This window comes from Canis lupus, chromosome 20, assembly GCF_011100685.1.
Source record: "Canis lupus familiaris isolate Mischka breed German Shepherd chromosome 20, alternate assembly UU_Cfam_GSD_1.0, whole genome shotgun sequence".
NCBI lineage: Eukaryota > Metazoa > Chordata > Mammalia > Carnivora > Canidae > Canis > Canis lupus.
The window spans coordinates 25,173,720-25,198,534 of record NC_049241.1 but is presented as its reverse complement, the minus strand read 5'-3'; the positions used below and the strand labels follow the sequence as shown (position 1 = coordinate 25,198,534).

The 24,815-nt window shown below is 37.5% G+C and overlaps 1 protein-coding gene across 22 annotated transcripts in view; it reads left to right on the top strand.

Moving 5' to 3' along the window:
• The window catches only part of SLC25A26 (solute carrier family 25 member 26), a 196,316-nt gene that overhangs the window by 160,393 nt on the left and 11,108 nt on the right, over nt 1-24,815 (top strand). For 16 of the 22 annotated variants that reach the window (XR_005374784.1, XM_038565898.1, XM_038565895.1 and 13 more), the window contains 2 exons: nt 4,804-4,848; nt 22,633-22,702. Coding sequence is in view for 21 of the 22 variants with exons in the window: in XM_038565898.1 (XP_038421826.1) it covers nt 4,804-4,848; nt 22,633-22,702 (115 nt within the window). In the remaining variant the exon portion in view is untranslated. The remainder of the gene's footprint in view (nt 1-4,803; nt 4,849-22,632; nt 22,703-24,815) is intronic. The other 6 variants (XM_038565905.1, XM_038565900.1, XM_038565899.1 and 3 more) reach the window with 2 other exon arrangements.

Sequence of the window (24,815 nt, the reverse complement as noted above, 5' to 3'; positions counted from 1 at the left end):
TTAACATCTCTTAAAAGCCTAAGGAATAATTCACTTTAGATTTTTCCTACTTTTAGGTTAATTTCCTTTATTAGGTAGGTGTTCTGTTCTCTATGTATGGAGAGTAAGTGGATTCTGGTTGTTAAATTGAAAAATCAGTGTGTATTGACTGTTAGAATTCTTTTCTGTCCTGTCAAATGCTAGCAGACCAGCTTTGAATGTTTCTCACCTTTTTTTGTTTAATTTTAAATTTTGGAACAATAGTCACTTAGAAGCAAAGGTTTTTAGGTCTTCAACTTGCTTTGTCCTTTGTTACCTTTGGGATTGAATGGAAAAAAGGCATAGCATATTTAAGAGGAGAATCGCTTTGTTACCGCTGCAACATTAAAGTGGAAAATGCTAAATCAGTCATAGAAATTTGGACACTGTCAGGCAACAAAAAGGAGACATCTCTGTGGGTCACTTGTAGGATCCCTTGAAAATTGGAATGAGTCAGTTCTCGGACCCAGTGTGGTATCCATGGCAGGCCTGCCAATTCCATGCTGTACTTCAAACCCCTATTAATTTGAAGTCATAGCAAAAAGTTTCCGTTTTTTTTTTTTTTTTTGTCTTATTGCTAGAGAGTTTTAGGTTATTTCTGCCAACGTACAATAGCTTTCATAGCTTTTAACTTATGCTTCCTAGAGCATTCATAGTAGTATTATGTTCATTGCAGCTAACCATCAAGTATTTTTTAAAACAGTGGTGATATTCTAATGTGATTTTTTTCCACTGAAAAATAGACTTTTTTTTGAAAAATAGAATTTTAGAGATAAATAAAACCTTAGAAATCATATCTTTATATTCCCTGGGTTTGTTATAAATCACTTCATTATTTTTTAAGTACCATAAGGTCACAGACACTTGTTTTAAGATCTCAGGGTTAAAAAAAGCATTGATTGGCTTCAGTGATGATTCTGGTCCAGTAGTTAATGAGAGGTAAAGCATGTTCATAATGTAATTTTGTAAATTCTTTATTTCATTAGTAATGCCCAACACTTCCTTCCCCTGCTCACCACGCCTATATTTAATTTTATCTACTTCACATGAAATCCTCACATGTACTCTTGTACAGCATTATTGCTGTGTTTATTACTACTAAGTGGAATCCATGTTGAATTTTAGCAGGTTTTTTTCCCCTCTGCATCTGCCTCTTTGATGGTAGCTGGGTTTACTGCTGCTAACTTATTAGTGCCCTGGGTCGTAACAACCTTATTCAAACACAACATCTTAAATGGAGGCATTAAAAAGGTCACAACAGTGAGCCATTTTGTAACTTTTGGTGTAATAAAATGAGTATGTTGTGTTTTGGAATATAAGACCTCTGAGTGCAGCTATTCATTTTCTTCATCTATAAAACATTTTAGAATAACAGCTTACATCTGTTTGGGGTTTAAAATTCCACATTTTGAAGAAACATCACTGTTCTGTAACTCCAAACCAGACATGGGGAGGGAGCTAGCTCTTTGTCAGACCCATGTTCTGTAGAGGTTGGGAAAAGGGTTTGTTTTAGCCCGGGAGCTGTATTCGCTGGCAGTACTCCTTTCACATGTGTGGAACACATTTTCATTATTGTTTCTTCATCTTGTAAATGACAAAAAGCATTCAATAGAATTTTGACTTGAAGAATATTTGAAAAATTTTTTACACATCAGGAGTTTATCTTAAGAGGGATATTTCACTACCAGAAACCAGAAATAAATTTAATTATTTAAGCATTTACAGTGCATTTAATTACCTTAGACTGTCAGTTAATCTCGTTTTAGAGAGTAAAGCTGGGGTTTACTGTTGGCTCACTTTTTAAGATAAATACCCTATAGAATAGTTTGGCCATTTCAACTGTGTGATTTTTAAATTACTTCTTTAAACTTGAAGGAACAATTTAATGAGTAGCTTTTAGTAAAGGAAAATGGGCAAAATGCTCATCTGTAGGGTTCAAACTCTAATACATTAAGTATCCCAAAAGCGTAGATATCCTACAATGAAGTTTTACAGGTTATTTTTATTTTTACTTATTTATTTTTAAAGATGTACTTATTTGTTTGAGAAAGAAGACCTGAGCGCCTACCAGCAGGGACAGGGGAGCGTAGGGTAGAGGGAGAGTGAGAGCCAGAATCTCCAGCAGACTCCCCGCTGAGCATAGACCCTAGACTCTGCTGTGGGGCTGGATCCCAGGACTGTGAGATCATGACCTGATCTGAAACCAGGAGTCGGATGCTTAACCAACCGCGCCACCTGGGCACCCCAGGTTATTTTAATCCAGAAGTAAAAAATGCCTCTGTGGACCATTAAAATAAGTTATAAGGCCTTTTTTAAATTTTATAAATATGAAATATTTACATTCTTGTTAAAATGTGATAAACTTATATCTGGGAGGGGTGAGTACAAAGAAGAAAATGAAAATCATCTATAATCCTAGTACCTCTTAGTCTTCTTGGATATTCTATTACATGCTATGCATTTGTTTGAAATTTAGAAAAACTTTTAGAAAACTATTATACAGGGGTGCATGGGTGGCTCAGTCAGGTAAGCATCTGCCTTAGGCTCAGGTCCTGACCTTGGAGTCCTGGGATTGAGCCCCACATAAGGCTCCTTGCTCAGAGGGGAGCCTGCTTTTCTCCTCTCCCTCTGCCTTTTGCTTGTGTGCGTGCACTCTCTCTGTCAAATAAATAAATAAAATCTTAAACCATTCCCTCCCTCAAAAAAGAAAACTATTATACAGTCAGTTTGGGGGGTTTAAATAGCTAATATAATTGAACTTTAGTTTCAGAATAGATTTTTCGTCACTGCTTTCATGTTTTGGTGACAAAAAAACTAAACTCCGTTTCACTCCTGTTGAGCAATTTTGACATCCAGGGTAGGATGCTGCCTATTATGAAGACAGCAAACTTCTCTGAGATTCTTTTTGTCAGCCTAAACTGGATTGTTGTCATTGATTTTTTTTTTCTTATTACCACTTCCTGCCTGACAGGAAGACAGATTTTTTTCTCCATGTCCACTCTCAAACCTGGGACCATTATTTGCTCCAGCAGAGTAAGACAGAAGATGTTAGACTTTTAATTTGTGATTAAGTGTAGATACTTCAGAGTAATTGAATGCCGTTGATTCATTTGAAGGTAAATATCCATTAATGCCTTCAAGGTAGTGGTCTCTAGCACACACACACTTCAAGCACTCACATACCCATATGCATATTGATAATGTTCAAAGTCCATATTTTACTCTTAACTTACAGCTGAGCTGAATACAGAAAACAATGCTGGGGCCATGGCCTGCTCAGAGCAGCATCATCCCAGCACAGCCCTTTTGGGCAGTGACTGGGTGTCACAGAGGCTAGTGGGTGGTGTTGAGTGGAGTTCAGGTGTTTTTGTCTTAGGAAATAGGGTGGTGTGGTTCTGTTTTCAAATTTTAGGAGATGTCATTGAAAGCAGATTCTACTGGGGGTGAATTTATGTGCAGATCAATGCACTTAGATGTCTTCTAGGTAGAGTAGCAGAGGGCTCTGGAGTCAGATTGTCTGGGCTTCGTAGGGTGTCTTTAGTCAAGTTACACAGATTCCCTGAACCTCCTCTTCATCTGTAACATGGAGGTAGTAATAATACTTAACTGCCATACAGGGTTGTTGAGAGGAGTGAAATAAAGCTCAGGAAGTGCTTACTAGCACAGTACCTGATACATGAGAAGCGCTTGGTAATTCTAGTTCTTAGTGTTAACCACCTGACTGCAGACACTTGCCATCAGTGTGCTGTTGTCCTCAGCATCACATTGGGCTACTGCAGATGACTCCTCTCCCTGCCTACTCTGGGGACTAGCCAGTCATCAGGCCCACTTGTGCTCCTGTACTCCTGCACCATTGACAAGCTGACCCTTCCCACTGTCAGACTGGCTGTTCTGTTCCTCTGTCCCTATTTCTCAGCTTCCTCTTGTAAGTGGCTCTATGTGTCTCCTCTCCTCTCTTTCCTACCTGCTCTGTTCATTCTTGTGCCTCCCCTGGACATCCCTTCCTTACTCTCCCTCTCTCCGTCCTTCCCTCCCTCCCTGCCCCTCCTTTTCTTCCTTTTCACTCCTCTTCTTTCCTTCCCTTTCCCTCCTTTTCTCTGTCTTCCTGCTCCCCTCACTGCCACCTCCTCCCCCGCTCCCCGCCCTCCTTTGCCCCCCCACTTGTTCCCTCTTTCCCCCTCCCTCTGCATTTTCCTCCCTCTCCCTGTTTCTGTTTCTTTTTTTTAAATAAATTTATTTTTTATTGGTGTTCAATTTACCAACATACAGAATAACACCCAGTGCTCATCCCGTCAAGTGCCCCCCCTCAGTGCCTGTCACCCATTCACCCCCACCCCCCGCCCTCCTCCCCTTCCCTGTTTCTGTTTCAAGCTCAAACACTTGGCCTGCTAAGGAGTAGACAGCTCTAACTCTTCAGCAGAAAAATGTCAAGTCTTTAAAGTCTTTATTGCTTGTGTTAGGAAATATTTATTTTGTCATTTCGGTAGCCAGATCTCTGTATTGTGCTTCTCTTTCTGTTTCAAAAGGGTTTTATATCATCATTTTTTTGTCCCTTGGGCTCAGAAAGTTAGCAGAGCTCTAAAGGCAGTTACAGCTTAACTCTCTGAAAACTATGTGTCTACCATACCTATAAATTTAATTTTAAATTTTAATAAATTTAGCTTTATTTTATAAATAAAATAAAAATGAACTAAGGTTTCTAAATAATAGTTATAGATTCATGTAGTAATGCTAGGCAAACTCTGATCTTTCCTAATTTTTTTTATTTTTTTATTTCCTCTTCAGATTCCTTTCTCATTGGTCCAGTTTCCCATGTGGGAGTCCTTAAAAGTAAGTTTTCCAGTTTTCATATAAAATTTCTCTCTATCATAAATACCCACCATTTTCAGTATGGAGTAGCAGAATATGATATTGACTAGCAGTTTAAAAACTCAAAATTGTTGGTAATTGAAAATACTTTCTGCATGTGATTTACATGCCAATTCAGTCTTCTAATCTTTTTCTGATATCTGTGGTAGTGGAAGCTGAGTATAGCAGGCATAACTGAAACCCACGGATGTTAAGGAAAAAATTTGCTTTACTTTCTTTCTTCTTGCAACAACTCTCTCCTTGGCTGAATTTTATTTCATCTGTGCATGTGTACATGTGTATAGAAGTTAAGGAATAACAGTGTTTGTAAATGGAAAGAAAGCAAGTGTGTCTGTAGGCCTCCACTGGCTGAGTGGAGAGTAGGCCTCCAGTGTCTGTAGGCCTCCACTGGCTGAGGCCTCCCCCACTCACATGTAGTGTTTGGCAACTGAGGGAGCAGTGAGGCCATGGGCCCTGACTGTCCCTTCCATGTCTGCTGCTCACCCCAGCCAGGCATGGGACTCCCTAGGGGGAACAGAGTGTTAGGAGTTGTGAGTCAGCCTCAGGGAAGGTCACTCATATGTTTCATTACAAATAATAAAATGGATTTTTAAAAGCCTGTGTTTAAAACATGAAATGTTTTTCTTTAATCTTCTGGGGCAATGGTTTTGAAAATTGTAGGTCATGATATGGATTGTGTAGATATTTGACAGCATTGTAAAGACTAATAGAAAAGGAAATAGTAGAGAACATCTTATGTGGTAAGGATAAGTCTTATTTTGTAAAATCTTAGTGTGGGTTGCTCCTGGACACGTCTCTGTACTGGGTTGCGATGTAAAATGTGTCTAGTACATTTGCATGATGATTAAAAGATTTTGAAAATCCTTGTCCAAGTGAAAATGGTTTGTAAATGACCAAACTGTAAAATGGCAAAGTACCTAGGTAGGCATTTGATAATACAAAAAGTAAAGTAATTAGTCTCATAGTTACATGGAATTAGTAATCAAAGCCTGTCTTTTGAAAAGTCAAAAAAAAATTGTACTCGGAGGTTATACGCTAAGGATAGTAAGATGAGACAAAACATTTCTCATACAAAAGAAACTATGGAATATTACATATCAACAAACTATTCTTACAAGTGATCTGATTTTAAGTAGCACAGCTTATTTTATAGATATACTTTACATATAGTTTCTTGGGTCTTTCATTGTTTTTGTTTTGACCATTTTCTTTGTGGTGCATGGTGAGAATGGATTTCTTCGGCAGTGTTTCTGGGCATGATGTAACAGCTATCCAATGAGAAGGTCACATTCCATGAGCATAACAGCTCTCCTTTTCTGTGTGTGACCAAAGAACAATGGAGCCAACAGCTGTCCAGCAAACAAGACTTACTTTATTAGTGTCTCAATAACCAGCATTCACGCAGCTTCTGCACACTCGCTAACATCCTTACACCCTATCTTTGCATAGGAATGTTTTGAGGCCTAAAAGGGAAAAAGCATGGGGTTTATTTCTTTTCAGTATTAAGGACATTTATAGTATTCTAACTAGTTAAGAAATGTCTAGAATTTTTCAGAGTAATCATAGATCATAATGTTACACTTTTAACAGTTGTCTTTGAGCAAATGTTAAAGTGCTACTTTTTTTTAAGTCACATTTATTGAGTAATTTTGATACAGGAACATCCACCCTTTGCTAATGTACGTTTTTATGAGTTTCGACAAATGTTTATGACTACCACAATTACCAGAATACAAAATATTTCCAGTTTTCCTTTTTCCAGAATATCACATAAGAAGAATCATACACTATATATGGCATTTTGTGCCTGGCTTATTTCACTTAATTTGCTTTTGAGATTCATTCATATTTTTGCCTGTAAGTAGTTTGAATCTTTTTGTCACCGAGTAGTATCACATTGTGTACGGAAGTACAGTTTGCTTATCCATTGACTAGTTGAAATGCATTTGAGTTTCCAGTTTTTGATGGTTATGAATAAAGCTGCTATAAATTTGCATACAGATATTTGTAAGGGAACATATGTTTTTGTTTCTCTTGGGTAGGTACTTAGGAATAAGGTCATAGGGAAAGTATAAGTTTAATTAATAAGTTTAACTGTCAAACTGTTTCTTAAAGCAGTTGTCCCATTTTGCAACAATGTATGAGAGTTCTAGTTGCTCTGCTGCCCTGTCATCACTTGTTATATCAGAAGATTAAAAAAATCTTTTTAGCCATTCTAATAGTTGTGTACTGGTACGTCATTGTGGTTTTAATTTGCAGTTCTCTCATGGCTAAACAATGTTGAGCATCTTTTCACATAATATTTTGTTTAAACATCTAAATGTGAACTCACAGTGCTTTATAGAAGTAGACAATTTTGGGCACCTCTTTTATTTTTGTGTTTATGATTTTATCCATCAAGTTTGCTTTTGCAGCCATGGAGTGATTGTAATATATGGAAGAATTTCTCTATTATATTTCTGTGAGAATACTTCTTAGGAAGATTTTTCTCTACCAGGACTCGAGCAGGTTGCATACACATTGTGCTGTGAGGGGCAGAGTGCCTGGAGACAGGGAGTGGCCACTGTTTTCTGAAACTTACTCTGCCTACAATTAAGCGTATTATCTTTTTCTAAAATCACTTCCTCCTGCTACCTCTGTCTTTTTTTTTTTTTTTTAAGATTTTATTTATTTACTCATGAAAGACACAGAGAGTGCGCAGAGACATAGGGAGAGGGAGAAAGCAGACTCTCGGCGAAGAGCCTCATTGGGGACTTGACCCCAGGACCCAGGACCATGCCCTGAACCAAATGCAGACGCTCAACCACTGAGCCACCCAGGTGTCCCCTATCTCCATTTCTGTTAATCATACTACTAATCTGACCCGTGGGGTCCAGGCCCTGGATTATAATCTCACCATCTCTTCCTCTCTGTCCATTTCACATCACTCACCAAGTTTTGGTGGACTCTGACTTTTTGGAACCTGTGGCCTCCTTTTTGTCAGATTCTTACTAACTTATGCCTAGACTAGGCCCTGACAGTTTCTCCATTCTACACAGTAAATTTGTGTGATATTCCTTGAACATCTCTTGGAAGTTCTCAGAAATTTGTAACTTCCTGACACTCTGAAACATGAAGTAGATATCCACACTGTTTTTTCTGGCTCCCTCCCCCCTATACTTTTTCAAAATTCTTTCTCTCCAGCCCTAACAGGCTCCTCACTGCCTCTGTTTTTTTTAGCTGCTTTCTGAAATATGCTTCCACATCTCCAAACACTGTGCATCTTCCAAAGCCAGTTCAGTTTGGGGTGTTTTTTTTCCCCCTCCTTGAAATCTTCCAATCTAGGCCCTGAAGATTTACCCTAACTTACCTAACATTTGTGTGCATTGCTTGTTGGTATTTAATCACACAGTGTGCAATGTTTAAAACAATTTAGAACTAAGCTTTAGAGGACTGGAGCAAGGCCTCAGTCCCTTGCATTTATGGATATATGACAGGTACTGGGAGTATTTAAGCATTGCCCGCGTACTCTTGAGCTGGACATTGGCCCCTTTCACAACAATGCAAAGGTGAATAAGAGGGTTCTTGCCTTTGAGGAGCTTGGAGTCAATGAGAGAGGCACAAACCACCAGATAAGGTTAAGGTAATGTGTCTGTAATTGGAGACTTTTCAGATGTAGGAGCCAGTCCTCCTGACTCCCTAATTGCGTCATTACACTACCTCATTTTTTTCTGTCCCTTTTTTCTCATAGTACATAGACTGTAAGAGTTTGCATGAAAGAAGGCTAGACACCGTAGAAAAGAAGAAAAATAAAAGAGGGTAGATTATCATACTCAGAATCCCCAAGAAGATAATTGTCCTTTAAGATTCATGTTGTGTTTGGAACTTTTTGGCAGCCCAACCAGAAGAGAAACATGATAGATTCCATGGTTATTATTACCTGATAAAGACCCATCGCTTATTATTTTATTTTGCCCCCTTGGCCTTAGATATGGTCTTTATATAGATGACTTGTGGATGTATAATTCTGTCATGGACTGCCTCCTCTGAGATACATCTTTATGTGACCACCTTCCTAATTGACACGTTCACTCAAGATGTCTCAGGCCACCCAGTGCAGGAGCAGGACCGAACTCTTGGGTTTTGTTCTCCTTCTCCCCAGCCTATTCCTTCCCTGTTGTCCCTGTCTCAGTAAAGAACATGAATATCTACTGCTTGCTGAAGTAGGAGGCAACGAATTACGCCACAGTTCTCCTTCCCCCTCCTCATGACCCAGCCCATCAGCAAGTCCACTGTTGGTGTTGAGACCTCTGACACACCTGTTGTTTCAGTTGGTATACATTCGCTGCTCAGAAAATCTCCCTGATTCCATTCTTGCTTCCCAAAAATATCCTCTCTCCATAGCAGCCAGAGTGATCTTCTAAGGAAATAGATCATACCACTGTCCACTAAAACCCTTCAGTGACATCTCTTTGATACAGTTCTATGTCCTCTGCCCAGCCCCCCCCACCATCTTATCCCCTACCACCCACCCCAACATATTCCAGCCACACTGTGTACTTAGTTTCAGATGTAGAGTTCAGTAATTCATCAGTTGTCTACAAAACCCAGTGCTCATCACATCAAGTGCTCTCCTTTAATGCTGTTTCATTTATAATTAGTTTCTTTTAGAAGTATGTTCATAGCTATAACAAAGCTCTTACTGAGCTTTAGGTAAACAATAAGCATATTTTGGAAGGTTATGATAAAATTCCATGTAAGAATGTTACTTTTTTTGTATTATCTGAATATTTAACAGAAGTGTGCAGTGCAGTTTTAGAGGATTATTAAGAATGGAGTCAGGTCTAAATAGGCTTCTGGCTACAGGATGTTACAAAGTTGCAAAGCAGTAATTAGAAGAAATACAATCTTTAAGTACAGATGCAATTGTTGAAGCATAATGAAAATAAAATAAAATCATCTTGGTTACATAAGAGGATAACACCGTGCTGATGATTTTTTAAGATGAAGTCATAACTTTGTAATAGAAATCAGAGGCCAATGGATTATTCTTTTAATTATAATACAATGTATAAAGTACTGATTTAGGTTTTTCATATATACTTTGTATTGTCAGTACTTTATAAAAAAAACTTTGTATTCAAGTGGAAGAGTTAATAACTTGTTTATTCTTAATTCTTAATTTGATAATAGTTAAAATGTCTATCACTATCCCAACTGACAACAAAATTCTCCCATACTCTTTAGCAGTCTGTATAATAGTATAGAAGATGCTCAGCGCTCATTGTCTCCACGTACACTTTTTCATTTCTGGTGTCTGTACGGACATGTTTGGTCAGAACTTAGACTTCCAATAAAGGCATACTAAAGACGGAGAAGGGAATGATAACGGAGTAAAAGTGTGTATGTATGTATGTGATTTTTGCCACACTAAGTTTGTACCCTAAATTAACTATAACATGTCATCAGGGAAGAAAACACCTGAAATTGAGAGCAAAGTAATTTTCTGTCCAGGCCACCAGTCGAGTTAGAGCCTAAAGTGCTAGTAAGGATTTTATCAAAATCACAGAATGAAGCAGGGATCTTGAACAATTCAAAACTATAAGAACATTTGAGTTCTTAATTTTCATCCTGGAAGATATGGGACACTTTGTGTAAAAAGAGAAATCAGAATGTCGTAGTGTCCTTTTATTTGATTGATAAAAGTAGTGGGTGACATTTTCTTGTTTCTAGGGCTACTGAGGGAGAGGCAGAGGGATCCCATAATACGGGAGTTGGGAAAATAAAAAATTCCTCCTACTTTTAGGTGGGATTCAATCTGTAAGCAAAAGGTTTGAAAATTCTTGTTTTGTGTAGTTTGTCCAAGGCAGATAGTGAAAGGTCAAGGCATGTCCTCTATTGTAATGGCCTTGAGAGGTGGCAGGAAAGGGTGTGGCTTCTGGATCTCTGGGCTCCTCTCCCAACCCTTGTTTAACCTGTGCACTCAGGTGCCTGGCATCCACAGTAGCTGCAGTTGAGAAGTCGCAGTAATGACAAGGCCCAGCACATTCCATGCAGGCTCCATTACTGAAGGTCAGGTTTAACCCTGCTTCACCAGTGCCACAGTTTAGAGGATAGGGAGTCAGGGTCCTCTGTCAAAACAATAAAAAGCACGCCAGGAGTCCTTTTTTGTTTCTTGCTTTCTTGCTTTTTTAAGATTTTTAACTTATTCATTTGAGGGAGAGAGCACAAGCAGAGGGTGGGGGGCGGGGGGGGGAGAGGGAGAAGCAGACTCCCTGCTGAGCAGGGAGCCTGATGTGGGGCTCGATCCCAGGACCCTGAGATCGTGAGCTGAGCCAAAGGCAGACGCTTAACCATCTGAGCCACCCCGGCGCCCCTGTCTTCTTTCTTTTATACATTTGTCTCCTACTTAGGCAAGTTTGTGACTAAAATGATAAATAGGATCAGTCAGATAGAAGATTACTATGATGAGTCACATGGACTTTTTTGGCTGCGACAGTGTGAGAAAAGAGGGGAGTTTACCATACTTTAGCTTAATCATATTATCAAACATAGATATATATTAAACAGCACTTTAAAAAATGCCTATAATGATTCCAGTTCCTTTAGAGATAGAAAACTTTGCCAGTATTTGACTTCAAAGGATGCAGCTCTAGATTCACATGTAACCTCCTTTGAAAAATGGGAAAAAAGGAGTTCGCTTTTTGTTTTTGTTTTTTAAACTTGCTTTCTGGTTATTTGTGAGCATTTTTGGGGCTTGTTTAGTCTGTTTGGCTTGACTGTTCACTGGGATGGCTTTGCTACTGCTTCAGCCTCTCTATCTTGGTGGATCAGAGCCCTCTATCCCACTGAACCTAAACAGAACCTTGGAACCACTTAGCACAGCTCCTCGAAAAGCTCCACAACTCAAAGTGATGGAGGTGGAACCTACTTGCCATTCCTGGTTTATAGTGTTCTCTACTGAGCCAAGAATGAACATTTGAGATTATGTTTGGCCAGTTCTTGTCTTCCCCTGTTCTTTACACAAGAGTAAAGTCATCAAACACTGCTTACGTTGTAGGCACTCATCCAGTACCAGGTATTTGCCAACCTTCTTTGTATAAGGAACTGTGCAGGGCCTCTGGGATTCCAGAGTTGAAGGTAGTGAGCTCCCTGTCCTAGAGAATTAGGGGTGAGATGAGATAGCTTTTGAAGGTTAATGAAAGTCGTGACTCATTATTATTTATATTTTTCTGGTACTGTTAAGGATAGAGGCTTCCCAGTATATTTGTTCCAGATAAATGGGAGTCCTTAGTGCAGTATCTCAGTTCTTTCATTTTAACCTTAAAGATCTTTTATAACAATTGTTCTGTACTTAAATATAGCCTTCCAGGTATGCCTTTGCAGGCAGAATTATTAAAAATAATCCTACCTTTTCTTGTTGACTCCCAGTCAACATCATGAACATCAGTTACAGTAATTTGTTTTAATTTTTATTCTGTGATACATTTAGATATTGTTAATAAAAAGAGACCTTTTTTCCCTACCCAAAACTAACAAAAGCCATCTAATCACAGATTCAGAAAACTCAGAAAATGCCCATTCAGAATAAATACCCCTCTAGTAAAATGTAGCCACATTACCCCCAAATAATATTTTTAAACTATAAATCCTAAATATTACTAAACAACTCAGCATTTGGGCCCATCTTGCTTTTGCTCAAGAATCATAAATGAAGGGTGCCTGGGTGGTACAGTCAGTTGAGCATCCTACTCTTAGTTTCGTGTTGGTGGTGATCTCAGGATCTTGAGACCCACATCAGGCTCCACACTCAGCATGGAGTCTGCTTGAGATTCTCTATCTTCCTTTCCCCTTCTTCCCCATGCTCTTATGCTTCCATGCTCTCTCTCATAGATCTCTAAAAAATAATAAGTGAAATTTCTTTCCCTTTAATTACCAGCATAATCTTTCATTAAAGGCTTTCGTACAAATTCTTTTTTGTTAAAGATTTTATTTGAGAGGGGGAGAGAGAGTGTGTGTACAAGCTGGGGGAGGGGCAGGGGAAGAGGAAGAGGCAGACTCCCCCCTGAGCAGGGAGCCTGATGTAGGGTTCGATCCCAGGACCCCGGGATCATGACCTGAGCCACAGGCGGACACTTGCTGACTAAGCCATCCAGGCGCCCCTTTCTTACAAATTCTTAATATCTTCACCACCTTACTTGTCTAGAAAGCAAGTGTCTTAATGTCTCAACCAACCAAATATAGTTTAAGCACAAACAAGGTACATATCAACCCACACAGGGTTGGTGCTATTGACACATCTCCGAATGCTTTCAAATCAACCTGCCATTGTAACTGTAATCAGCTTGTGTGTTATGAATGATACCTAGTTGTCCGTTGGTAAATCTGTCTTCAGTTATGAAAGCTAGTTCTGTAGGAGAAACCCATTTTAGGCTTTTAGCTACTTGATTTTATTGCTAGAGCCATGGTATCACAGAAACGAAAGCTTAATTGTGGTCTCAATTATGGCTAATCATTTTCTTGGTTTAAAACTTTGCTTTGAAACTCTCCATTTAAGACATGTTAGTTCAAAACCATAATGAGGCACCACCTCGCACCCGTCAGGGTGGCTAAAGTTAACAAGACAGGAAATGAAAGAAGTCGGCGAGGATGCGGAGAGAGGGGAACCCTCTTGCACTGTTGGTGGAATGCAAGCTGGTGCTGTGCTCTGGGAAACAGTAGGGAGGTTCTTGAAAAGTTTGAAAATAGAACTACCCTGTGACCCAGCAATTGCACTACTGGGTCTTTACTCCAAAGATACAGATGCAGTGATCTGAAGGGGCACCTGCACCCCAGTGTTTATAGCAGCAGTGTCCACAGTAGTAACGCTATGGAAAGAGCCCAGATGCCTATCAACAGTTGAATGGATAAAGAAGATGTGGTATTTTACACATACACAATGGAATATTACTCAGCCATCAAAAAATGAAATCTTATATTTGCAATGATGTGGATATAACTAGAGGGTATTATGCTAAGCAACATAAGTCAAACAGAGAAAGAAAATTAAATGATTTCACTCATGTAGAATTTAAGAAACAAAACAGAGGAGCATAGGGGAAGGGAGGGAAAAACAAAACAAGCTGAAATCAGAGAAGGAGATAAACCATAAGAGACTCTTAATCTTAGGAAACAAACTGAGGGTCACTGGAGGGGGAGATAGGTAGTGTGATGGGGTAACTGGGTGATGGGCATTAAGGAGGGCATGTGATGTTAGGAGCACTGGGTGTTATATAAGACTGATGAATCACTGAACTCTACCTATGAAACTAATAATAATAATAAAGACATGTTAGTATATGAATACTGCACAGAGAGATGATTCATTTAATTGAAAAATAACATGTTAAGCAATCGTTGCTTTGTTTTTTAAAGTGTATGTGCAAAAGCTACACAACAGCTCCATCAGCTACTGCCTGGAGAGCATTTGAATGTCTCTGATATGTTAGAAAGTTCTGGTGGTAGGCTGACAATACTAAGGCCCGCACAGAGGATTATCTTTTCTGTTGTCTTAAATTATCATCTCATGGTATTAATTTGGAACTGAGTAGATGATTCTGTTCACATTCCTATCCTTGTACCACAAAAAGCATTTGGTAAAATTTCATAATCTTGCAAAATTGGAAGCTACATAACTACTTTTGAATTTAACAGCTCAAGTCCCAAACTGAGTTTTCCTATGTGAAAGCCAAAACACTTATTTTCAATTTGTTATTCATTCATAGGACAATAGTGTACATTTGGGTGGGTCTTTTAAAGTGAAAAAAAAAAGCCTTCTCTTCATGCTCTACTTTAATAGAAAACACCTGACCCAGACTTGGACTTCTAGCCATTTCATAGTATTGGGCCTGGTGTTAGCTTTCTATCCTTTGAATGAATACTCAGGCTAGTAGCTATTATCTTGGGGGTTAAGTAGGGGTGGAGATGGCAGGGGAGGCCAAATTACCTCATGCCCTTCTTCCTCTAATAGGCTTTGAGCAATGAGTGAGGACTGACTTGGAAAATTAAGATAACCTGATTATTTTGTAGTGCTACCTTTAGGTATATCTGGATTCCTTATAATATCCTAATAGATGATAAAAATCATGTTAGTTTTTTAAAAAGCTGATGCTAAAACTTGCATACCTTTAAACAATATGAATGATAACATTCAAACTCTGTATTTTAGTAGTTTCTAGTCTGCTGTATTGATCACTGTACTCTGGTCATATAAGATGTCAACATTAGGGGAAGCTGGGTAAAGGGTATATGGGAACTCTATTATTTTTGCAACTTTTCTGTGAGGCTAAAGTTATTTCAGAGTTAAATCTCTAAGCTCTTAGAAATATTTTCTATCAAGCTGCAGTATAGAAACTTAACATTATAAAAACTAAGCCATGAACCAGCCCCCAGGCAGCTGTGAGAATAAGATGGTGAGAGCATAGTAGATTATTTGCTCTCGTTCTCATCTAGAATCTTGCAGCTCTACAGGGAAATGCCTGCCTCTTGTCACTCACTGACATTCCTAATCAAAAAACAAAAAACTGCAGAAGCAGAATTAAGAGCATATCTGCCTAATTACTTCCACTTGAAATTTCTCCTTGACCTGAGATATTAGCAGTTGTTTTTGGATTCATCTGAAAATTTCATTTTTTATTTGAGGGAAGAAAGGAAACAGCACACTAAATTGGGATAAATAAATCAATACTACGTAAAGTATAGAGATCTGCTTTTTTATTCTTATTTATTTTGGTACACAATCTCCATTGTAAGAGTTAAGGCTTCCAAGACTCTGGTTCTTCATATTTGGACTTACTTTCTGTCCCTCATCCCCACACTCCCTAGTCATTTATCTGGCTGCAAAGAAACCATTAGACCTCCATGGGAGTGGAAATACTCATTTAGATTGAGAAATTATGGCAATTTAAAATGTTTTGATCCTTAAAAAAAAATCTTCATTATAAACCCACATGATTTTAAACAACTTTCATAGATGTCAAAATATTTTCTCTAATCATTTATATATTATAATGTAGCTTTACTAGAAGTTGAGCTATGTATAGTAGTGAGAAATCTTACAGCGTTACATATATATTATCCTGTCTACAAGACCTGTGGCTTTGCGGGGGAGCCACCAACCACTTTAGTTACCCCACTTACTATCTCTGGCTTTAAGCAATTTACTTAACATTGTTAAACACTGCCTCCACACCTGTGTTTGCTGATAATACATATTTTCCAAAATTAAATGGGAAATGTAAAATCTTTAGCATACTACCTGGAACATGCTAGGTACTCAGCAAGTGGTAATTACTAGTCAGTAGTAATCATTCATACTGTGGCCTGCATTGTTTTTTTTTGTTTGTTTGTTTGTTTTTTTTGTTTTTTTCATTTTGCAGTCTACTCTTAAATTACAGAAAAGTCATAAACAATATATTTACACTTCTAGTGAGTAACCTTTCCTGTCTTCCTGGCCAGTATTTTTTTTTTTTCTTTTTTTCTGATCTCAGTCCTCTGGTCCCTGTACATACATGAGCAAATCTGTCATTTCACAATACTTTCATAATTCACATACAGTACTTTTTTACCAATCACGTTCTTGTTATTGGTAGTGGTGTTTAATGAATTTTAAAGTAGCTCCCAAGCGAAATATTTGCAAATAACATTTATCTTTTTAGCTTGGTCTCTTTATATTTCCAAAATTTTTTATTTAGACAATTACTCGTTTGAAAAAACCATTACAGTCATATCACTTAAAATAAGTTGTTTGAGGCAGTGACATCGTTTATTCATTCACTTGGATATCTTAATATCATTCCAGAGGAAATTACAGGCTATATGTGTAAGTAAAATGTCTTACAAATATCATTGTCTTTGCTGTCCAGACAGCTATAACCTGTAGATCCAAGTCTACATGTTTTAATACTTTGTACCAGATTGTCTCATACACTTTCCAGTTCTGCTAACTACCCATTTAAACTGGGCAAGTTGCTTAACTTCTCTGAGCCTCAACTTCCCTGCCTATAAAATGAAGATAAAATGATACATACCTCAGAAGATTGTAGGTAGGATGATATGAATGAATGTATGTGAAGTGTTTAGTACCTGAAATACAAGTAAATTCTACAGAATTGTTTATTGTGGTTGCCGTTATGTTAGTTCTATCATACTGTGTGTTTGCTACTGATGTTTCTCACTTGATTCTAAACCTTTTGGTTCTGGAGATTTCTTTTCAAATACAAAATGATTTCTTTAAATGTTCTTAGACTAAACTATTCAGGCCAGGTAATAGTGGAAAGTTATACTAATCTATGGAGATTTTATTTTTAAACTGTCTTCAGCCATTTGAGTCTGTTTTGATTAGGTATCCCCCAAACCAGTTTTTTTACTTCCTAGATTAGAGCAGGCACTTCTGTGAAACCTTTATCACCTCTCTTCTCTATGTTATAAACCTTCTCTACCCATACTGTACTCCTGCCAAATATTAGACCAAGGAATGGCTGCTCTTCTTTTTCCCTTTGGAAAAAAGTGCCTGATATCCAGTACAGTACTCAGTAAATATTGAATTGATGAATTACATAACGTCTTTGATTTTTCCCCCTCCTGTATGACATGTAATTCACATCTTGTTATTCTTTTTTTTTTTTTTACATCTTGTTATTCTTTATTATTGCTTATAAACAGCATTATCATTAGTTTTGTAAGTCTGCTTTGAGTAAATTTCTGCTCTGTGGAGCACTCGAAAATATCTGTAGATTAATGGAAGATGGACTTCAGTGAAGGACTTTGCACTAAAGTCCAGTTCAGGTTTCATATTCCTTTTCTAAAAATTCAGCAAAGTAAGTAATGGTATTAGAATTGGCCTTAGCCTGATAAAATACACATTTTTCCACCTCAAAAGTAAAAAAAGATGTTCTCCTGTTTGGTTTCTTAAGCTGTTGCCAGTGCTGGTATGAGCTCTGGAGAAGATCATGCTTTCTGCAAAAGCACAGAGATATTTGCAAATACTAAGTTCACTGAAAAGATACAAAGTACTACACTCAATGGCAAGACTATCTTCAGAAAGCTGTGTGTAGTAAATCTTTTTTTAGCTTCTCTCCTTTCATATGATGTTTACAAAAATCTGTTTGGCAGCTGCACTCTTAGTCTAGTGAATTTAATAAATGCACTTTTTAAGTAATCATGCTTATCATTTAGGTGGAAGGGAATGTTGGGAGCCCTCAGATAACACATATTGTTATATATCTAATTTGCTTGGTTAGGTGTCTGACTTAAAGCTGTTTGCTGATTTCAGACTAAATTGCAAAGCTATCATAATTAGAACAATAGAGTATTGGCATAAAAACAGATATATAGACAGTGGAACAGAAAAGAGTTTAGAAATAAATCCACACATATACAGTTAATTAATTGATGACAAAGGAGCCGAGAATATTCAGTGGGGGAAAGGACAGTCTCATCAGTAAATGGTGCTGAGAAAACTGGACAGCCACATGCAAAAGAATGAAACTGGACCAATATCTTACATCATACACAAAAACCAACTCAAAATGGATTAACGACTTAAACACAAGACCTGAAACCATAAGACTCCTAGAAGAAAACATAAGAATATTTTTAAAAATCTGGCACCAGAAGCAAAAGCAATAAAATCAGACATAAACAAATGGGACTACATCAAACTACAAAGCTTCTGCACAGCAAAGGAAATCATCAACAAAATGAAAAGGCCACCTACAGAATGGGAGAAGATAATTGCATATCATATATCAGATAAGGGCCTAATATCCAAAATAACAAAGAATTCATACAGAACAGCAAACAATCTGATTTAAAAATGGGCAAAAGATCTGAATAGACATTTTTCCAAAGAAGACATACAGAAGACCAACAGGTACATGAAAAGATATTCAACATCACTGATCATCAGGGAAATGCAATTCAGAACCACAATGAGATATCACCTTCTACCTGTCATAATGGCTGTTCTCAAAAAGACAAGAAATAACAAGTATTATTGATGGGGATTTGGAGAAAAGGAAGTTGGTGAGAATGTAAATTGGTGTGTCCACTATCGAAAATTGTGTGGAGATTTCTCAAAAAATTGAAAACAGAACTATCATATCATCTGGCAGTCCCACTTCTGGGTACTTATCTGAAGGAAGTAAAAATACTAACTTGAAAAGATACCTGTATCCCTATGTTCATTGCAGTGTTATTTAACAATAGTAAAGACATGGAAACAATTGTGCATCGATGGATGAATGGATAAGGAAATTGTGTGTGTACACGTGCGCGCACGCACACACACACACACACACACACACACACTGGAATAGTATTCAGCCATAAAATCTGAAATTTTGCCATTCATGACAACATGGATGGACCTCAAGGGCATTACGCTAAGTGAAATAAATCTGAGAAAGACAAATACTGTATGGTCTCTCTTTTATGTGAAGTCTAAAAAAAAAAAAAAAAAACAAAAAAAAACTGTTCATAGGTACAGAGAACACTTAGGTAGTTGCCAGGAAGTAGGGGTAGAGGAGTAATGAATGAAAGAGATCAAGAGGTAAAAAGAAAAAAGGCAGTAAATCACACACAAAAGTTATTGAAGTTGACAAAATAGGGCCATATATGTATTTATATGGCACCATTCTCATTTCTCTAGCAACCTCAGTCTTCCAGATATAACTGCAGTGGGGAAGTATTGAGAATAGGAAATTAGTACTAAGTTTGCTGTTCTTCTTTCAGTTGTGCTATGTTTGATCGTCTCTAAAAATGTCATGCCACCATGAGTTGGTAATTATATTATCCTAACAATTTTAATAAATATATTCAAGAAGTCTTTTTTTATAATATTTGTCATCAGCTTTGCCATGCATACCATTATGTTAAAGGTCCTACCAGTGCAGTAAGGCAAGAAGAACAAAAGGCAGTAATCCATATTAGAAAGGAAGAAATGAACTTATGTTTATTTACCAATGTGATATAAAATACAGAGAAGCTACTAGAGCTGATAAATTTAGTAAGTTTGCAATATACAAAATCAATATATAAAAGTCAATTCTGTTTCTACATATTAGCAACAACCAATCAGAATTTGAAGTTAAGGCAGTGCCATTCACAATAACATCAAAATAGGAAATACTGAGGGACAAATCTGAAAATTCAAGTGTAAGACCTATATACTGAAAGCTACAAAATAATTTTGAGAGAAAATAATGGAGGCTTCAGCAAATGGAGAGATATACTGTATTTATTGGTTGGAAAACTCAGTATTGCCAGTACTTCCATTCTCCAGAATGATCTATCATTCTATTTTGTAGAAATTGATAAACTGATTCTCAAATTCTGTGGAAATGCAAAGAACCTAGAATAATAAGAAAAATTTTGAAAAAGAACAAAGTTGGAGAATGTTTCATGATTTCAGGGATTTACTGTACAGCTGTGGTAGGTAGTCTCCAATTGGTGTCAAGATAGATCTATAGATTGGAGCAGAATAGAGTCTAGAAACAGATCAATACATATATGGACAACTGATTTTTGACAAAAGTGAGAAATCAGTTCATTGGAGAAAGGATAGTCTTTTCCATTTGCTGGAACAATGAACTTTTCATATGTAAAAACAGAACAAAGAACCTCAATCCGTACTTTGCAGCATACATAAAAACAAACTCAAAATAAATGGTAAATCTAAATATAAAACCTAAAAAGCATTTCTAGAAGAAAACACAGGTGAATTAAGGTCTGAGTTAGGGATTTCTTCTATGTGCCACCAGAGTGAGATCCATAAAAGGATAATTTGAACTTCATCAAAATAAAATATTTCTGTCCTTTGATAGATACCATTAAGAGAATGAGAAGACAAATTATGGTCTAGGAGAAAATATTTGCTAATGACTTGTATCTAGAATATATAAAGAACTCTCAAAACTCAGTAACTAAAAAAACCAATTCAATAGAAATGTGCAAAACATTTGAACAGACACTTCACTAAAGAAGATATAGGGAGGGGCATCTGGGTAGCTTAGTTGGTTAGGCATCTAACTCTTGATCTTGGCTCAGGTCTTGATCCTCAAGGTTGTGAGTTCAAACCCTACACTGAGGCTCTATGCTGGGTGTGGGTGTGGAGCCTACTTAAAAAAAAAAAAGATGATGATATAGGGATGGCATATAAACGTATGTGAAAAGAAACTCAACATCAGTCATTAGGAAAATATGAATTAAAACCACAGTGGCATACTACTGCACACTTTTTATGAATGGTTAAAATTTAAAAATCCCAATAATACTGGGATTGTTGAAAGGATGTGGAGAAACGAACTGGTCAGGATGTAAAGTGGTACAACCAATTTGGAAAATGATTTTGTAGTTTCTTATAACAAGTTAAACATATTCTTACCATGAGATCTCCTAAATATTTCCCCAAGAGAAGTGAAGGCATGTGTCCATATAAAATATATAAAAATATATATGTGTGTGTATGTGTGTGTGTGTGTGTATGTATGTTTATAACAGGTTTGTTGGTAACAGCTAACAACTGGAAAAATCCCAAATATGCTTCAGTAGGCAGAAACCTAAACAAATAATGATATATCTACACAATGGAATATTGCTCAACAATTAAACAGGTATGAAGTGTTGATACAGACAGCAACATGGATGAATCTTACAAAAATTCTGAAGGAAAGAACCCAGGTTAAAAAAAATGAAAGACAAAAAAATGAATGTCTAATTACTTTTACATAAAATTCTGGAAAAAGCAAACTAATCTAGAGTGACAGATCAGATTAGTTAGGGGGTGGCAAGGAAGGGGCAGGAAGAGGAGGAAGGACAGAGAGAAGCCTTTTTGGGTTGATGGATTTGTTCACTATATTAACGATGGCAATGATTTTTTGTGCGTGTGTCAAAACTTAACAAGTTGCAAACTTTAAATATGTGTAGTTTATTGGATACAGTTGGACACATTCTTATACCTCAATAAACCTAAAACAAAACAAAAAACACAGTGCAAGCTCTGCTGTTAGAAAGCCTGGATAAAAGATGGATAATAACAGGGCCCAACTCTTAGGGTTTTGTGAGGACTTGGTGTTAACATGTGTTCAGAGACTAGACCAGGGTCTGACTCAGAGACGAGTCCTGCCTCTTGTCTTCTACTGGGTCACCAGCTCTTTGAGAGCAAAGTACCATGTCTCTGCCACCTTCTTGTCTAGTGTGAAACTTGATGGGTATTTATTGGTATAATCCTCAACCTCTGTCATTGACCAGTGCAAAAAATGTTTTGACAGATTTTAAACCCATACTTAAGTAACAGAATTAGCATCTTCCAGACATGTGCAGTATGAATAAAGATTGAAAAAAGAACTAAGGACTGTGGCAGACCCTGCTCTGGACTAATTTGCAAATTATTGTATGTTTAGAATTAAATGGGAAATACTTGAAATGTTACATTGTCTTAGAGATGTATCTTTATTTTTATTTGTACACATACACACCAGTGTGTGTATATCATACATATTTCCTGAAAATTGTTTCCTTTGAGCACTTGAATGTGGCTGTCACTCTTGTTTCTTTGACTTATTTTAGAATGCAGTTAAGTCCTTGGGAAAATCACTTATGTCATCAGTGAGGAATGTCACCAAAATAGCTTCTCACTTAAGTTCCCATCCCCAGAGCTAACCCACAGGAGGTTCCGATAAATTCAAATATTTAATAACTTATATTTTTCTTTCTCCTTTAACACAGGCCCTCTGGTCCTGGAGGCAGGATCATGTGGTGGATTGTTGGCAGTCAGCAGTCTGTGGAGCTTTTGCAGGTGCAAAGGATTATATTATACTGGGAAAGACCAAAGGGGGGAGAAAAATGTGAAAATATTAACTATGCAAAAACAACATTCTTTAGAAATTCCAGATTGTTTAGATGAAGAGAGTTCCATTAGTTGTTTGAGAAAAGAGTGTCTTAGGGGAAAAAAAAACTGCTAAAAAGGTGTCTGCTTGAAAGACAACCAATTTGTTTTTGACAAATTTTTCTTTTTTCTTCTTATCTTTATTAAAGCCTTCACTCAGGCCCTTGGATTATCTTAAAGATGATTTATAAAGTCCTCTCTGGGAAGAGACTTGCTGTGGGTGCAGGGCTAACTGTGCAGCTGTCTGCCTTGAGCAGTGCTTTGGGGGTTTCAGTGATTTCTGCAGAAGGCAATGATTCACGGTTCGTGTGACATGTTTGACAGCCCCACAGATTAACTAGTGTCAGGAGAGCTGAGGCTGCTCAGCAAACTTACCGAAGGCAAAACGGGTCTGTGGAGAAAATATGGAGATCTAAACATCTGGGCATTTTCTAGACATTAAACCAAGAGCAAAGCGACAATATGCAATACTGTGTTATCCATTGCTAAATCGTGTGCATTTTCCATTGAGGTTGTAATAAGAACTCAGGTGCTTTAAAAAATTAAATAAGTGATAGTTTTAATGGCCTAAGAGAGAGGTACATTTTGCATTACAAATAAAGGTAATTTAGAATTATGGTTGAAATAAAACGAAGTGGAGATTTGCCAGAAATTGTAGACTGCTAGTTTAGATGTGTAGCCAGTAAATAGATATGTAGTTTTAGGATGTGCACTTCATTAGAAAATAATAAGGTTGGTTTTTTTCCAATTTGTTTAATGGTTGTTGGATTGGGTTTTTTGTTGTAGTGATTAGGAAAACAAAAAACATGTATTTTATAGGATTCTTTATTAATAATTGGACCCATTTGACTTGCAGAATTGATAATCAAAAATAAGAATCTTGCCTCTAGACACAAAGCCCACTCAGATTGATTATGACAGGTAATTGTTTCCACATGACACATAGTCATTAGCTATGTTAAATGAGTAGGTGGTCTTGATTCACTTTCCAGAGGTCAAGAGTCTTTGCTCCCCAGTCCTTAAGAGAAATGTGTGATTTTTTTTTTTTTTTTTTTTTTTTTTTTGAGTCCTTCCAAGAGACAAAGTGAGCATTATGGAAGTTTAGTCATCCTGGGTAAGGAAGGGCACATCTTAAATGTAGCAATACCATAAAACTTCCATGTGTTGAAGCAAGAAGTATATATTCTCTGGTCCCGTTCCTGAAGTAGCTAATTCAAAGCTTTGCTTACAAGCATTGTTTCTATGAAGGAAATGTGCATTCACTACAGTCTTTTTCCAAATAATGCTTTGTGATAAGCACTAAGCGCTTAGATTAGAAGAACAGGAAGAGAAACTTTATCAGCCATCCACTGGGCGGTAGGTCTGGGGGGCCAGGCCCTTTCAGAGTGGAGGCTCATCTGAGAAGTGCAGCTGGGTAGCGCTCTGCCCCAGTGGCTGATGGAAGCTGCATCGTGGAGGAGGCAATGGGCTGGCCCAGAGCCACGTACCTGGTGTGGGCCTGCTTGCTGGACTCAAAGAGTTGTCAGGTCTCAGCTCTGCCCCCAACTAAGGAAGGAGACTGGGGCCTTCTTCCTTACCTGTAACACAGATGTGCCCCCGCTGCCTTAGCGGGGATCACTGCAAGGATAGGTGGGGATAATGTTTGTATTGGCCCTTGTAAGCTCTGAAATGGAACTGATCGATGGGGGTATGTTTCCACTGCCATAGCAACAGCCAACACCCAGAACATGAAAAGCTGTCTCACATTCATATTGACAGTTGCATTGAGAAAATAACATATTGATAGAGTTTTACTCCGTATAATCATGCAGACTGAAAAACTCCTCCAATTCAGTTCAGCTGAGGTTCTGGTAAGTGAAGGAGTTTGTCTACGTCTGCACAAATCCATTAAAGGTAGATCCCCATATATATAGCAAAAGACAAAACAAGTATATTTTTGTTTATATCCCTCTTGTTTTAAAATTTCAGTTGGTATGTTGATCCTGAGGGATACAGTTACTATTTAAAAACCTTTGTGAAAGAT